Source organism: Astyanax mexicanus, chromosome 17, assembly GCF_023375975.1.
Source record: "Astyanax mexicanus isolate ESR-SI-001 chromosome 17, AstMex3_surface, whole genome shotgun sequence".
NCBI lineage: Eukaryota > Metazoa > Chordata > Actinopteri > Characiformes > Acestrorhamphidae > Astyanax > Astyanax mexicanus.
Genome location: NC_064424.1, coordinates 13,969,946 through 13,987,548, shown reverse-complemented (window position 1 = coordinate 13,987,548; position 17,603 = coordinate 13,969,946). Strand labels below are relative to the sequence as shown.

Here is a 17,603-nt window from a genome sequence, read left to right as displayed (position 1 = left end):
CATTAATTGCACATTGTACCAGTAGGAGCAGAGTGTGAAGGTTCAATTAGCAGAGTAAGAGCACAGTTTTGCTCTAAATATTGCAAAGCACACAACATTATGTGTGACATACCAGAGTTCAAAAGAGGAAAAATTGTTGGTGCACGTCTTGCTGGCGCATCTGTGACCAAGACAGCAAGTCTTTGTGATGTATCAAGAGCCACAATATCCAGAGTAATGTCAGCAAACCACCAAGAAGGACCAACCACATCCAACAGGATTAACTGTGGACGCTGTAAGAGGAAGCTGTCTGAAAGGGATGTTCGGGTGCTAATCCGGGTTGTATCCAAAAAACATAAAACCACGGCTGCCCAAATCACAACAGAATTCAATGTGCACCTCAACTCTCCTGTTTCCACCAGAACTGTCCGTCGGGATGTAAACAGTGTTTTTTAATAAACTTCTTGTGCACTTTTTAAGTTATTAATGCCTCGTTTTAAATGTCAGGGCTCTCCGGATTTAAGCAAGGAGATGTGGAGCTACTTTGAGCTGGATAACAGTGTAAAAAGCCATTTATCTTGGGAAATGATGTCCCGTGTCACCCAGTCTGAAGGGTGTTTGGACAAACTGTTAAAATTTCTGGATCTTGGAACACTGTTGAAGAACGGGGGTGTGCTATTCATTAAAGGTTAGTACTTTTTATCATCTTTTACAACACCAAAAGTCCATTTTACACCAGAGTACTCCTTTAAATGATTCATCTTCTAGTACACACACCCTTCCTTTAACAGCTGACTGTGATGGTGGAACTACTCACAGTGAAATAGTGAACTCCCAGCGGATCTTCCAGCAGCCTCTCGAAACTGACGGCCCAGCTAGCCACCTGACCCACTCCACTGGGCCCTCCACTGGGAACACTGGGTAGACTGGAGTTACTGTTGGAGCACTGTGTGCCTGCACGCTTTCCTGGCTCCAATATATTCAGCTCTGGAGCCATCAGAAACAGAGACACACACACACACACACACACACAGCAGTGTTACTTTGATTCTAAACACTGCGGTCAGATTTCATTTAGTGAGATAATGGATCTGACTTCATACTCAAGATACATTTAGAGAGGATACATTTAGAACACAGTTCAGATTAGTATGGGCAAATGGTTTATAAATTAATAATAAAAATAAGGGGTCATGCACGGCCACTAAAGTGTGCAGTATTTTACTTTTCCATTTTAGTTTATAACATATAAAAATATTTTTTAGCTTTTCAGTTTTGTCAGGCTGATTCGAACATATAAACAAACATACGCAGTTACTGCATATTGTGTTAGAAGTCTTAGTATTATATTGTTGTTAGTATTATTATTATTATTAGTAGTAGTAGTAGTAGTAGTAGTAGTAGTAGAAGTAGTAGTTTTATATTAAGTATATATGGGACTGTTCTCAAATTGATTGAACAGTTAGCAGAATTGGAATTGACTTTTTTCATGCTTGCAAACTGTAGGAGTCTATATAGTATATTGTTTAAATATGTTTACTATATTAATTTTACTTGAAATATTCCCTCTAATTACAGTTTAATCTAAATATTAAGGCTTATTATGGCAAATGCAGTCTTTGGTCCCTGCCGTACACCCTGCCCGATGCTCGTTGCTATCTTACACCCTGTCAACAGTCTATTTTTACCCTCGCAGGTCAGTATCCTCTGCTGAGACACGCAAAAGCTTCACGCTGTTAAAATATCAACGTGCCAAAGTCAACTGGCACACTGACTGGTTTATTTCACGTTATGCCCAAAACACAGGCCGAGTGCCATAGAGCAGTGCCATAGAACAGTGCCAATATTACACGTTGTAGTACGTTGTATTGCAATTATACCACAGTTCCATTACTGCTGTTTAGTGAAAGATTTTGAGTTAAACAGGACGAGAAAAGGATGAGAAAATACAATCTGATTAGTTATAAAAACCCTGCAAGTTAAAATAGTTCCATTGCTGCTCTGTGTGTAGCTGCGCTGTTTAGCTTGTAAGCGCTGCATCGTCGCCAGGTTACCTGCATGTGGCGGTGTAATATATGGAGAGCTTCGTTTACAGTGCATTACCGGCTGATAATGTCACTCATAAAACGCCTCTCAGCCAATCACATTGCAGGGTTGGAACTAACTGTGGTATAATTGAGCGCAAAATTAAAATATAGCTTGTTTGTTCTGTTATGTCTACTGTTCCCTTATACTTAACTTATTCTCTATTACTGCACTACCTCCTATCTATGGCTCTATCTATGTATGTGTCTGTCTGTCTGTCTGTCTATCTATCTATCTATCTATACATACAGTACAAGTGTGTTTAAGCAGGGAAGGTTCCTAATTGCATTGGACAAGAAATCTCCAGAACTAGAGAACTGGTGACCTCTGGTTTAAAGGGCTTAGGGACAGATATCTTCAGTGATCATGTCTCAGTCTTAGATCACCACACACACACATGGATCTGACATATGTTTGATTGAATCACATGATGAATGTAAAGAGCACCGCTTGAGTCAGTCCACTAATTGTACGTATTTTACTGTTTTGCTACTTCAACATTATGCTAATGACACCTTTTCTGCCTAGATGGTGAGAGATACGCTCGCGTTTGTGGCAGTATGACTCAGACACTTCTCAGGCAGATTTTGTGCACCATTAAGTTAGCCTCTCTGATTAGCATTTCCGCTAAGCCCAAATGTGCTCCTCGAAATTGCTCTTCTGAGATTTTGATCAGATTCTATTGATGAGGCTGTATTATAACTTTGTTGGGGGAAGCTATTCAGCGCTTTTATCTATTTTGTGGAATCAGAAAGAGTTCAGAGATGATTTGACGGAGAACGGTAAAGGAAGTGAGCCGGTATTACGGTAGCGTAATAGCGATAGGGCAATTCATGTTATGAATCCTTTTCTGGATAGTCACATGGTTTCCCCTATCTCTGTCAGTCTGCCCGTCTGTCTGTCTGCGTTTCTCTCCCCCACGTTGAGAATGAATTCATGAGGGGAAGTCATTGTGGTAACACCTGCAACCCAAACAGGATGTAAACAGGTCAATGGCAGAGTGAAAACTCAAACTGTGACTTCCAGACTGCGCTACTTTAAGCCACATGTGAAACATAAAAATAGTAGATACGCAATATATATATTTAAATATTGCATAATTCCTGTATCTCATGAGAATCAAAGTCCTGTGCATTACGGGCAAATAACCTCCGGCATGTGTTTGTTGATATATTGTACTCTATTAGAATCTGGTACCTGGCAGTCCTGGAACCGTACCACTTCTGGTAGTCAACCAGTGTTGGGGCCCATTTGTGTGTAATTTGAATTATCCTAAATTCTGTCAGTGACGACTGTGAATCATTCTTTTTAAATATGCTGTATGTTTAATTTTCATCCCTTTTAATTATTTATTTAATTATATTTTATTTTGAATAGATTTTAATGCCTTTTGTATTTTCTCTGTTTATTTTATATGTTAATTTAATTAAGGAATTTTTCAATTTGCCACTGTGTATGAAATATGAAACTGAATAAACTTGCTTTTTCTTCATTTTAGACAGGTTTAAAAGTGTTTTCCTTTTCCTTTAAAGTTTTATCACACAGTGACTATTACCATACCAATCAGCCATAACATTAACACCACAGACTGACCATTTAAAGCATGGCTTTTACAAAACCTCTGAAGGCATCCTGTGGTATCTGACACCAAAAACATAGAAGCAGATACCTAAAGTACTGTATGTAGTTTACTGGTTGTCTGTTCTTGAACCACTTTGGGTAGCTCCTATTAACTGAACACCAGGAACCCCACACTAGACCAAATTTGTTAAAGTTTTTTTTTTTATCTCACTCGCCAGTGAGATGTGATAATGTTATGGCTGATTGATGTGTTCATGTATTGTGCTAGTACTAATGTTACAAAGACCACCTGAATTGAACATTTAATATATAATCATACGCATATAGCAATATCATTCCAATATTTTATATTATTTAGGACTTATAAATGCTGATTTAGATACTGTTGTTACATATCTAAAATATGACCATGATTAAAAATAGCATTTTCATCGTGCTGCAACGCATATTTTCACCTTCACACAAACAACTATGTATCTCCATTTGTATTATTATTTGCATAATGTGAGTCTGGCAGCTGTTCTTAATGTTTTGTATATAAACTGAGCAATGAAAATGTTCCAGAATAAATGCTAAAACTTTGTATCTTCATATTAAACAATCCTTACAATTTACATCATTTGAATATAGCAGTGGTTCTTTACATAAACGTTGTTTTTGCATTATGATACTATTCTATACAATTGAATGTATATTATTTTATAGAGCAACTGTGTTTTTTTTGTTTGTTTGTTTGTTTGTTTGTTTGTGCAGGCCTAGCCTTATTGTTAACTCTGATTAGTGTTAAATTACTTGACCTATTGCTTTACATTACATTATTAGACATTTAATCATCTATTTATCTATTAATAACAAGTTTAATGCAAAAAAAATGTATTTGACAGATTCATAGCATGATTATAACAATATAATAGCTGGGTAAATAGAAATGCTCCACAATTACATGGAATTAATTTAAAATTTATTTTGAATTCCATCTGAAGTTAAGAACATTTTTTTCTTCTCTTGTAGAGTTATTTTGTCATTTTGGTGATACAAGTTTTTTTTTTTTTGTGTGACGGAGGTGTTCTATAAGTTAATAGAGCACAGAGGGAGACGACAGGGGAACACATTGCTTGTTCTCTCAGCCAAATGCATAATTAATTCATAACTCACCTCCATCTGAAACAGCCAGTGTCTGTGGGTGGGGGAAAAAATGACAGTGGATGAGACTGAATGACTCAGAGCTGCATGTCAATGCATTAGCAGTAGTCATTAATCACATATGAACACTGCACGCTGCTCTGCACTGCTGAGAGCAGCCTAGTTTAAGTAAACACACCCTTTTACACAAATTACACATTTTTCTGTTTAGAGCCGGCAGCAGTCAAGCAAAGCTGGCGTACAGCTCCTCTTAATATAGCACTCAGACTGTGTGTGTGTGTGTGTGTGTGTGAGAGAGAGAGAGAGAGAGAGAGAGAGAGACAGAGAGGAAGCAGAATCATGAGTGAGAATCAACACGATCAATGAACATCTCCCATGGGTTCCTCATCAACATCAAAATCTGATTCAGAAATAGAACAGGGGCTGGGCCGTATCTGCCCAGCTGAGTGTTCAGTCTTATGAAATAAGTCTTTCCTCCTGAGAAAAAAGCAAATATACACAGCCAAAGAAATGCAGAAGTACTAAAAATATACACTGACATGCCAAAACTCATATAACAGGAACCACATTAATGTACCATGACTTTTGTCATGTGCAACAGAGGATACAGAACGCTGCAGTGACCTGTAGGATATGCTTGTGGGTCCTCTTGCACTGAATGTGTGCTTTTTTGGCATGGACAATTCCAGCCAGACACTGCTGGTCACGATCATTACCTATCATTACCACCCACTGTGCTGTCTACTGTGGGTGGTAATGCCTTGTAGTTCCGGTGACGCACACAAATGACACACAACTTCAGAAATGGAATGTCTCACCCTTCTGACACCAACTATAAGACCTTATGCTAACATTATATTGTCATGAGCATGCTGACCAGTATTCAGCTAAAGATTTATGTGTGTATGTGTGTATGTACGTATGTAATATGTTATCCACACGTTTGCATATAAACAACGGCTGTTTTGCATGTCCTGCAAGTGGAGGCCTCCAGTAAAAGACAGAGCACCTATTTAAATATGTACATAGATAATATTCATGACGCTGCTGGTTGTCTACTTGTTGGTTTGGATACTTTTCCAAACAACAAGCACTGTATATATTTCACCTTCAACCTCACTCACAAGATATAACCTCACAACTTATACTTATATTAGATGTGGGTGTATCATTCATGATAATTTTGCATACTGCTATCTCATGACTTTTGGCATGTCAGTGTATGAATCGTGTACTAATGCATCTTAAAAAATGAGATTATCATTGAAAAGTTACTTAATTTCAGTAATTCAGTTAAAAATATAGATATATTACACACAGAGTGATCTATTTTAAGCGTTTATTTCTTTTATTGTTGATGATTATGGCTTACAGCCAATTAAAAAACCCAAAAATCAGTGTGTCAGAAAATTAGAATATTATATAAGACCAATTGGTACTTTTGGCAGTGTGGGCAGTCTGCCAAATCCTGCTGGAAAATGAAATCCACATCTCCCTAAAAGTTGTGAGCAGAGGGAAGAATGAAGTGCTGTAAGATTTTCTGGGAAAACTGAGTTACTGAATTACTGAAATAAAGTAACATTTTTAAATTATTTTGTCATTTTTTTTAATTCACTAATATTGTTGTTCATTGGGGCTACTCATTAATGTTGTGATATTGAGTTTTAGCTCAGTGTAACACATATAGAGATACAGTAGATAACAAACATTGCTTAATTTCCCACAGTCAGATAACTTACCAGTAGTTAGATAACACATTTCCTAAGTTGCCAGGAGGGTTTTACATGAAAATGATGTGTTTATATTAATATCCATTATATTTACTCAATATTTACAGTGTTTTACAGTTCATTGATGTAAAAGTAACACAGATATATTTTAACAACATATGTAAAGTGTACGGCATAGTTTTAGAACTGTAACCTCAACACATCTGAAGCATAATTGCATTTACACTAATAAAGCTACCCTAAATATCATGTGATACTTGTGGGATTGTGATATCTAGTATTAGTAAAATACTGCCTTGTTAAACTGTATTAACACTACATAGCACAAATTGAACCTATAATAACACAGCAAAAACTGAACTAGCACAGACATAATGAATAACACAGGTCTTTGGGTGATCGTAGAAATTTATATAAACATATTGTCGCTGTCCAATGAAAAACATGTATCTCCAAAACAGCAACTTTTTATATAGGAGAGAGATAAAATCTTAACTTTCAACGGAAGTCAATGTAAAAAGAGTTTATTTCAGGTCATTTTGGAGAACTTCTATTGGTCCTCTCATCAAGGTATTTTGACACAGTGTAAGGGTCAGTAGGTGTGTTCAAATAAAATAGAAAACTAAAAATCGTCAAAAATGGATGTACTTATTTTTCATTGGACATTGACAATATGTCGACAACATATCTAGCTCAAGACCAGCTGGTCATCAAGACAAAAATACATAAACCCTATTCTGGTAGGCAAGCTTGTAAACTAGCTCTTGACCAGCATATGGTGTGTTTTTTTAGGTCTTGGGATGAATGTTTGTAGCATAGTGTCCTTCCTCAAATCATCACTGTTTTCAATAAAGCAGCTTTTTAAGAAATATTTAAAAATATGCTATAAACCTAGCAATATTGTATATTGAATTCCATATAGTGCATCCTACTTGTTGTCCCAGCCTTATCTACCATTACAATGCACACACAAAACACACAACAAACACAAATAAATGCACATAAACATAAACATAAATATAATGGACGGAAGCACTTCTTATCATACCTTAACTCCACCGGTAATCGCAGTGTTCTCCACCTTCAGAGACATAGCCGTGACACCAAAAGTGTTTTATAAGTCCCTAAGTCCTTTACCAGAGCATGGACTGTCTGAGAAATACGTGTGAACCTTCTCTTCTATGACAGAAATCTAACTTCCTGCTAGACCAGGAAGTCTCGCCATAGCAACTTGCCGCAAGAGGAAGTGTGGGCACCCTTCATAGAGAAAAAAAAAAAAACACTGCGGAGAGGCTGACTACAGAGCCCTGTGAGATAATCATCAAACCAAATCGCGAAATACATCCACGGCATGATCACAGACTCAATACTTACAGATAAAACCCAACAGCTAATAGCTAAACTCTTTGAAGAGCTTAATGTCCCCGTTTCATCTACAGAGAGTTCTCTACACTGGGTTCTCTGGGAGTAAAATCATAGAAGAACCTCTAAGTTTCCCATGCTTGAAAAGAGATAAATATTTTTTAAAAGGTTTACAGGAAATTCATGCAGTATAACTAACACTTCTGTACCAATTAAATATCAAAATGAAGACCACAATAAAGCAAAACAAGACAAGACAAAACATCTATATATCATGCTTGTGCTGCACACACATACATATTTTGGCCTCAGGCTTTAACCCTTCCATGCAGGGAACATATACACACAAACACAGTAGTGAGTACACTAAAAAGAGACACACAAACACTTTGATACTGTGAGCACACATGCCCGGAGCAGTGGGCAACCATCGCTGCTGTGCCCAGGAAACAGTAAGGGTTAATTATAAGCCTTGCTTAAGAGTTTAACAATGGCAGCTTGCTAAGCTTGGGTATCAAACCCACAACCTTGTGGATAGCAGTAGAGCAGAATATAAAAAGAACATAATATACCTCTTTTTACACAAGTGAGAATAGGTCTATGGGCTATTTTACAAAACATGTTCCTGAAGGTCTTTACACACAATCACTCTCACATAAAGAGATCTCACCAGGTCTATTCTTGTCGATTTCAGTCCCTTTCTCTTGTATGCAAATAAGCTATTGCTTGCTACAGATCCCTCCATCAGACGAAGTCTGCTGGCAAATTCTTCTGTGTACAGTCTGAGGTGCTCAACCAGCAGACTGAATTGGCAAATCTTCAGCTAATCTAGTGAGTGGGGCTCTGGTGAGGTTGTTGGGTGAGGGGTAGAGTCAAGGTGTTTCAAAGCAGGTTTCTTTATTGTGACATCACAATAAGGGAGCCATCCAAATGGCTCATAGAAACATAAGATTTCTGACACCAAACTCTTTTAGCTGATTCACAGAAAACAGAGGGATGAACTAATTTACGTTTTTGTTGCAGTTGGAGTGTTTATAGAGGCAGTCAAGACGCAAGTGAAAATACAAAAGCGTGAAAATAGTGAGTTATATTATAATTTGTCCTCTTTAACTTGTGGTTTATACAGACTAACACCATGAATGTTAGCTTAATCAAAATTAGGAATAAGCAAAGAGCTGTGAAAGTTAAGGTGGTTTATAAAAGTTAGGACCCTGAAATAACGCTAAAACTCTCCTCTCCTGCTCCGTGGAGTCGTCTTCATGTGAAAGCTGCGTGTTTGTGAGCATTTCTGCCTGTTTACTGTGAGGTGTTGGTTAGCTAGCTGCGCCTGCAGGACTGTGGTTGAGTTAGCGTAGCTTACTTTACCTCAGCACTAGCCTAGCTTAGCCTAGCCTAGCCTAGCTGGTTACCGTTTCAAAAACTCCATCAGATGATTGATGGAGTTTTTTTCTTTTTTTACCACAAAAGATAGCCTGTGCTAAGCCTGTGCTAAGCTAATGCTAGTGCTGCTGCTGTTGCTGCTGCTGTTGAAGGTGATGATTCAAAAAGGTCTTGTGTGTATATGCCATAGCTTTGCAACGCATCCGCAGAGTGATACAGATTTAGTGTGAGAAGTCCGTGCTGTTATCACAAATATCAGCACGGTTAGAACACTTCTCAACCAATCAGATTGTGAGGTCGGAACTAACTGTTGTATAATAACTCACACACTAGAGGCGTGTGGTAGTGAGCGCATTCCTGGAAGGCAAAAGCCACCCCACAGGTGTGTGGGGGTAGTAGGTGTCTTGCTTGCCACGAATCTTGAGGGAGGGGAAAGCGCTGTTCCTACACTCAATTTGTCCACCCCCACTTACTTCTGGCTCCAAGCCCACTTCTCTAACCTTTAGATCACAGCTAAAAGGTTCTTTCCAGAACCTTTACCTAATGTAACTGCCCTTTAATCTTTAAAAAGGCTTTTTCACACTTGCATAATTTCATTTACAACAATTCTTCTGCAAATGAATCATCCTGTTTTGGCACCTTTGTTTATAAGAAGGTACTCATAAATTAACAGCCAAGTCAGCATGTTCTAAAATTAATACAGGTTTAGATGGAAAACCCTTTTTTAATAGAAGATTGATGGCTGTCACGAAGATCATACTCTATACCTTGGCCACACAGACGATATGGAGTTTGGTGGCTATCACACAAAGGGAAGTTTTTGATTGGGTATGGGCAAAAATGAATAAGAGTGAATGGGAGTAATAAAGAATGAAAAGAAAACAACAAATAGATGAGTGCAGGCCAAAACAACAACGAATTTCATCTTGGACCCCTGCCCTAAACTTTAACCTGAAAACTTAAAAATGAAAAATCAAAACCGACTGCACATCAGGACAGGAACAGAAAGAACAGAAAAGGACAAACACACAACACATACAAAGCCCATACAAAGTGACATATATACGCCCATATTAAACCAAACAATCTGAAGTCAGAACTGTGTTGATATCTTGATAACTGGTTTGCAATAAAGAACCATGATTAGAACAGTATGTCACTACAAAAAAAGAGTACAACTTTTTGCATTTTCTTGGACTGTTGGCCAAGTCATGGAATTTCTAGGGAACAAACTAGAATTCTCCCAGTGATACAGCCAACACTTAGACAGTAGCGCCACCCAGGAGACTCCTGACACGCAGTTAAACTGAACGATTCCTTAAGCATCTTTGTTTTGCGATGTGACAACTGTGCATGCATGCATATTGCTTAAATCTTAAATTTAGGTTCGAGCTAAAATATAATTCATATTATAGATATAAGATATCTATAGATATATATAATTCATATTTTAAGATAATTAAAGGCTTAATAATAAGCCTCCAGTGTGTTGTACCTTAGTGAGGGCGAGTGGCCTGCTCTCTGTGAGGGTGCTGTGTCTCCCCAGTCGTTTACGCAGGGATGCACGCAGGCCGAGGTGAGAGAAACCTCTGGTGATTTCTTGGAAGCGCATGGTTCTCTGTGAGAAAGGAGAACAAGGGCTGTGGGTACACAGTTGTAATCATTACAGCATTGGCATGAATTAGAAGTGAATGAAGAAAGGAAGGAAGTTCAGCTGACGGTATTTCATAGTTTATGGGGTTTTTTTTCACTCTTTCTACCCTGTCTGTAAAGCTTAACAATAAATGTTTTCTTACTATTTATAGCAGAACAAAAACAAAAACATGTTTATTATGTGGTTGATTGATATATATGTCAGTTCTGATAAATTCCTTTAAGCGTGTCCAACAGTACATCTGCAGTACTAGCAGTTGAACTACAACAGAAAAACTGACATCACAATAATGAGGTGTGCCGCGATATATGTAATAAATATATGCAATATTAACAAATACAGGAATTTTCATAAGATTCCATTTCAAAGTCAAAGGGCCAACCTGTTATGATATAAATAATTCGGTACCACTTTAAAATAAGACTACCTTTATAAAGGGATTATAAATAGTTTACAATTAGTTTATTAATGGTTACTAATTAGATTGTAAATGCCTTAAAAATCATTAATAATCAGTTATAACACATACGTAGAAAGGGCAACAATGACCTGTTGTTTGCCGAATAGTGAACCCACAGCCATCTATATTGTTGCACTTGCTACGTATGTGTTATAACTGATTATTAATGATTTTTAAGGCATTTACAATCTAATTAGTAACCATTAATAAACTAATTGTAAACCATTTATAAACCCTTTATAAAGGTAGTCTTATTTTAAAGTGATACCAATAATTCAAATTTGCAGTAAAATAAATTGGGTATTGGGCAAATATTATCTATATCTGTTAGACAGATACTGTGAACTATTGTTGAGAAATATCTTGCAATATATATATATATATATATATATATATATATATATATATATTGCATAATCGCATAATCACAGTATCGTGATATGATTGTTATCATGGATAATGTTTTGTATTTGTATAATATTGTATTGTGAGTAGCCCTGTGTGATTCTTCCTGCTATTAACTGTAGGATTACTATACAAAAAAAAAGTCAGGAAACATAGTTGATTCTTCAGAGTTTCAGATGTAAAACTAAAGATAATTAATCAATTAATTAATTAATTAAATGATGTTTAAAATCAAATGTCTATGTGAAATATAGTTTTACACAATTTTACACAATGAATCCTACAAATAGAGTTTAGTAAAAAAAAAAAAAAAAAAATAGGCATCCTGCACATTTACTGTACACACAGGCCTCTACAGTGATAATGTAAAACTACAGTACGTACCTTATCCCTGGAGGGAAGAGTAAAATGCTGGTTTTGGTGGAAAGACACAGAGGTGTCCATGGTGGTGCAGCGGGCTGGTGTAGTGCTGGAGCCCAGGAGAGAAGGTTCCTCAGCTCACATGAACCGCCTATCACTGTGTAAACACCTCTCCGTCATAAAACACAGCTCTGCTAGGTATAAAAGTCACTCAGTGGGAAAACATACTGATCATGCAAGCGGTGACCTGAGAAACCTTCAGGCAACTTAAAGCTAGCTATTACTGGCTAACGCTAGCTAAAAGACACGTCAAATCACATACTGCGAGGCAAAGTACTAGTTAGTTTAATAGTTAGTATGAAAACACACATTCCATTACATATTAAGAGGCATATTTTTGGTTTGCTTTAACTATTTTGAAAAAAAAATCAGCATAAAATTGTGGCAACTTTACAAAAATGGTTCTTAACCCGCCTCCAGCTCGGTCCCGTTCAGATGCCCAGAGGGTTGGCTCCTCCCTGTCTTCCATGTATGACAGGATCTGCTGAGTCCAGACGTATCAAGACCTGGGACAATGACACCAAAAATTTTATCTACTTTATCTAGACTTTATCTAGTTTCTATATAACCTCTTTATAATATACATGTATTTTTGTTTAACATTAAGTATTTCAGCTAACACGTTTGCTTCCAGAGTAGTAATCGTAAAAATATTGATGTAAAGTGAAGTATCATCATGAGAAGTGTCACATTACAAGTCACATCACAGACCCGGGAGCAGTTAGTTTGCACACCTGCAGAGGACTGCACCGGAGTCTGTCTGCAGCAACCCCTAAAACCACTGATTTCAGGTCCAGAAAAAAGACCAGTGTATGGGGTAATGGTATTGAGTTGTGTCATACATATTTAATGCAACATTTATGCAGGGGTTTCTATGCATTTTTCAATAAGACAATGCAAAGTCACATGCTGCATACATTACAAAGGCATGACTATGGAAGAAAAGGGAACAGCTGTGAAGACACCAGTCACATGGGCTCCGAGTGGTCCAGCAGGCTATGCGTTGCCACTACGCTCAAATATCTGTGAGCTGATGTATCAGAACCGAGTCGCTGTGCTTTCCTCCGAGCTCTCTGTGATGCTACTCTGCAATGCTGCATCAGCAGCAACTCAAAAAGAGGCGGTGGCTGACTTCACATGTATCAGAGGAGGCATGTGCTATTCTTCACCCTGCTGGTGTGTTGGGGCATTACTAGTGATAGGGTGAGTCCTAATGAGTGGCTTGGGTAATTGGCAGTGTAAATTGTGAAGAAAATAGAATGAAAAGAGAAAATTACAGGCTGAATTATCTACTGTTTTACTGTGTTTAGCTGAATTACATGTTCTGAAGGTAATGTTAATCTCCCGTCTGGACGCACATCTCTGAGTCACATTGCGTTTAATAAAATAGCTATTTGTCCAATGCTACACACTGTAATTACACTTTGGGCACGTGTTTCCATGGAGATCCATGTAAACACAACAGCAAGTGGAAATGGAGAGGCTACTAACATTATGTCATGTGACAAGAAAGCCTAAAAACACACTGGTCCTCCTGATTTTTCAATTGCAGTCCAGGTGACAGAGTTTTAGAAGAGTAGAAGTGTGAAATATTTTTCACAGATGTCCCCCTGAGAAACTTATCCTGTCCGGATAGGGCTATAGTGTAACTCAGTAATTTAGAGTTCTCTGTTTACAGAACAAAATCGATGTGGCATCGATCTAAAAGGTGATATTTTATTTGGTTTATTGGTTAAACTGCATATTTAAGCTTAACTAAGATAGTGCAGGCTTTTTTAGTTTGTAGTCACAGGTGAAAGCAACCACACTTTTATCCGTGAGCATTTGTTAAACCCAATGTTAAAACACTTGGATCACATTTGCGGGCCTTTAATAGACTGGGTACGTAATGCCTTTATAACAGGTGAATGCATTAACCCTGGCGCACCACGAAGGCAAAACCGGCCTCCGCAGGCCGAGACCAGCTGGCCGACCAGAGGCAGCCGGATTCTCTCCAGCTTCAGAGACTGACACCTGTTCCCATTTGATCGTAGTTATGTGCAGCGATCCATACGTGGCCAGACGCCAGCTCGCCGCGCTACTCTCTGTTTCAGTCGGCGTACCGTGAGTGGATGGCAACACAAGCATTTCCTTTACTGTGCATCTGGAGAGAGCAAATAAGGTAATCAGTGATGCTGACACCATCGCCGGGGCTGGCGGAAAAAAAAAGGGAAGCTCTGAGATTGCTCATGTCTTTCCAGATATTCCATAAGCGCTCATAAATCTCACAGCAGCTGGCGGGAGACAGTTAGGAAAGATCAGCAGCAGAATGAAAATATGTGTGTATCAGTGTGCAGTGAGAGCATTTCCTGTGGAATGAGTGTTCAGAAAAAAAAAGGCTCTATATAAATATATAAATATGTAAATATATAATAATAGATGGGAAAAAATTACCGAAGGACCATAGAGTTCAGCCAAAAACAGCAGGCAATTCATCTTGTAATTTTCTCAGAGGATGTATGAGAAAAACACATACATGGTGTGTCCGGACAGGAATAAAATCACAGAGGACCCCCATTAAAGAGAAAATTACCCAAGGACCCCCTGAAAAACTAATCCCATCCAGATAGGGCTTTTGTCTATTATCAGGACTGTAAAAATCTATTGATGTTTTATATCATATCTGTGCAGAAATATAGAACATTTTAAATTGTTCACAAACTTTCAAACACCACTCTATATCTGATTAACATAAATTACTCCAAAAATACAACTCTATGGATTTGAATTTATTAAATATTCAATCGTTTACTTTTTTTTTCAAGAATGATGCTTGTAAATGAAATGTGATGCTCGAACCGTTAAGAATGTATATATTTCTGCATAAATATGACCTAACATATTATCAGATTTTCACACTAGTCCTAAAATTAGATAAAAAGAACCCAGTTTAACAAATGAGACACAAATATTATACTTGGTCATTTAATTATTGAGAAAAATGATCCAATATACGTATATGAACCTCTAGGATTAGCAGTTAGTTTGAAAGTAAAATAAGAGCCAGGTGTTTTTTTAATCAATAGGATGACAATCAGGTGTGAGTGGGCGGAGCCTGTTTTATTTAAAAAACGGTTATCTATCAAAGTCTGCTCTTCACAACACATGTTTGCGATTTTGTACAAATGGGGGAAATTTAAGACTATTGTAATCCTCCCTAGGCGTGGTCGACCAACAAAGTTTACTCCAGAAGGTGGGTCGTGTAGCAAGACAATTACCCGAAGCGCACAAGTTGTGCGCAAAGAATGGTTCAAGATGAATACAGTTAATGTTTTGAAATGGTCAAATCAAAGTTCTGACCTTAATTCAATGGAAATGTTGTGGAAGGACCCACCAACATCTCAGAGTTGAAGCTGTTATGTTTTGAGGAATGGGCTAAAATTCTTCTAAGCCAGTATGCAGGACTGATCAACAGTTTAGACGGAAATGTTTAGTGGGTCACACAAGTTACTCAAAGAAAAAGTTTATAAATTTTTGCCACTCACAAATATATAATAATGGATGGGAAAAAATTACAGAAGGACCATGGAGTTATAGCCTATAATTTACTCAGAGGACGTCTGAGAAAAACACATACATGGTCGTTCTGGATGGGAATAAAATCACAGAGGACCCTCCAGAAAAAAGAAAATCACCCCAGGATCCCCTGAAAAACTAATCCCATTCAGATATGGTTTTGTCTATTTTTAGGACTGTAAAAATCTGATGTTTTAGGTCATATTTATGCAGAAATATAGAAAATCTTAAATTGTTCACAAACTTTCAAACACCACTCTATGTCTGATTAACATAAATTTCTCCAAAATAACAACATTTAGTTAGTTCCCTGAGGAGTAACTTGGTTCAGTTCTCTTCACAGTGACTACATGAAACTATTTAGGCACTAATTGCCAGAAATTCTGTTCCAAAATATGTCAGGAGGGAGTCAGCATAGGGCAGAAACAGCTAACAAAGGGCCAGCAGTCAATCTGGAAGCCAGTAAAAGAGCATCAGAGATTTAGGCGGGAACAGATCTGTTGCCAGGCTGGCTGGCTGAATGAAGATGCCTCCTATTGTCACTTATTAAAGCTGTGTCTCCTCTGTGCACCAGCTGATGCTTTAATCCTCAGAGAGATGGCCTTTAAAGGGAAGGAGGAAGTAAGTGGTAGTGCCAGTGGTGTGTTTCTATGAATATCCTTTGGGGGAACATTGACTCACACTAAAACATCCATTGGATCTGTGAAACCTTTTGAGGTTTAGCACCAAAAACTTTTAGATTTAGATTAAATATAATGTAAGCTATTGTTTTAAGATGTGACAGTTGATACAGCTGGATTAAAGAGGCATTAGGACATTATTGCAGTCTGTGCTACATGTACTGTTCATGCAGCACCAATACATTTTTGTATTTATATATTTAACATGAAGAATAAAAAAATTATATATATATATAAATGTATGGTACAAAAACCCTGAGGTTTAAACCTCTGAAATATTGGGAACAACTTCTGATAACATAAAATACTGGATCATATCTCCCTCTGCTGTACAGGATCTGCACTACAGTGCATAAAAGTACAGTAAATGTAGCTAATGACAGTAAACTGACTACACAAGCTGAGCACTGCACTGATGATTAGACTTTTATTGTATTTTATGTTTAAGAATAAATAAAGATTTTTGTGAGTGTTTTTCTAAAACACAGGCCCACACTGTAGGGTCACCAAAAAAAAAGGAGGAAGAAAAAGGAGAAAAAAGAAAAAACAATATTTTAATCACTAGATATACTAGTGCATCTCAAAATATATATATATATAATTGAAAAATTACTTTATTTCAGTAATTCAGTTAAAATTGTGAAACACAGTGTGATCTATTTTAAGCGTTTTTTTGTTTTTTTTTTGTACTTTTGGCAGTGTGGGCAGAGTGCCAAGTCCTGCTGGAAAATGAAATCTGCATCTCCATAAAAGGTTTCAGCAAAGACAAGTATAAAGTAAAATCTGTAAAATCTTCTGGTAGACACTGCCAAACTATCACTGACTAGACTTTAAGCAGCTTGGACTGTGTGTCTCTCCACTCTTCCTCCAGACTCTGATACCTTGATTTACAAATGAAATGTAAAATTTACTGATGGTCAGTGACGGTTTGGAGAGACATGGCATCTGCTGCTGTTGATCCACTGTGTTTTATTATCAAGTCTAAAGTCAGTGCTGTTTTGTTTTCCCGGAAAATCTTACAGCACTTCATGCTTCCCTCTGCTGACAACTTTTAAGGAAATGTGGATTTCATTTTCCAGCAGGATTTGGCACGCTGCCCACACTGCCAAAAGTACTAATTGGTCTTATATAGAATTAAAATTTTCTGAGACACTGATTTTTGACTTTTT

At 37.4% G+C, this 17,603-nt stretch overlaps 1 protein-coding gene across 1 annotated transcript in view; it reads right to left on the bottom strand.

The window, feature by feature from the left end:
* Nucleotides 1-7,712, bottom strand: part of rgs14b (regulator of G protein signaling 14b) — a 31,766-nt gene extending 24,054 nt beyond the window's left edge. Inside the window, exons 1-3 of the mRNA XM_007259554.4 lie at nucleotides 7,567-7,712; nucleotides 4,801-4,822; nucleotides 797-966 (exon numbers count right to left, since the gene is read on the bottom strand). Coding sequence (XP_007259616.3) covers nucleotides 797-966; nucleotides 4,801-4,822; nucleotides 7,567-7,611 — 237 coding nt within the window. The 5' untranslated portion in view covers nucleotides 7,612-7,712. The remainder of the gene's footprint in view (nucleotides 1-796; nucleotides 967-4,800; nucleotides 4,823-7,566) is intronic.
* Between the last annotated feature and the right edge of the window lie 9,891 nt (nucleotides 7,713-17,603).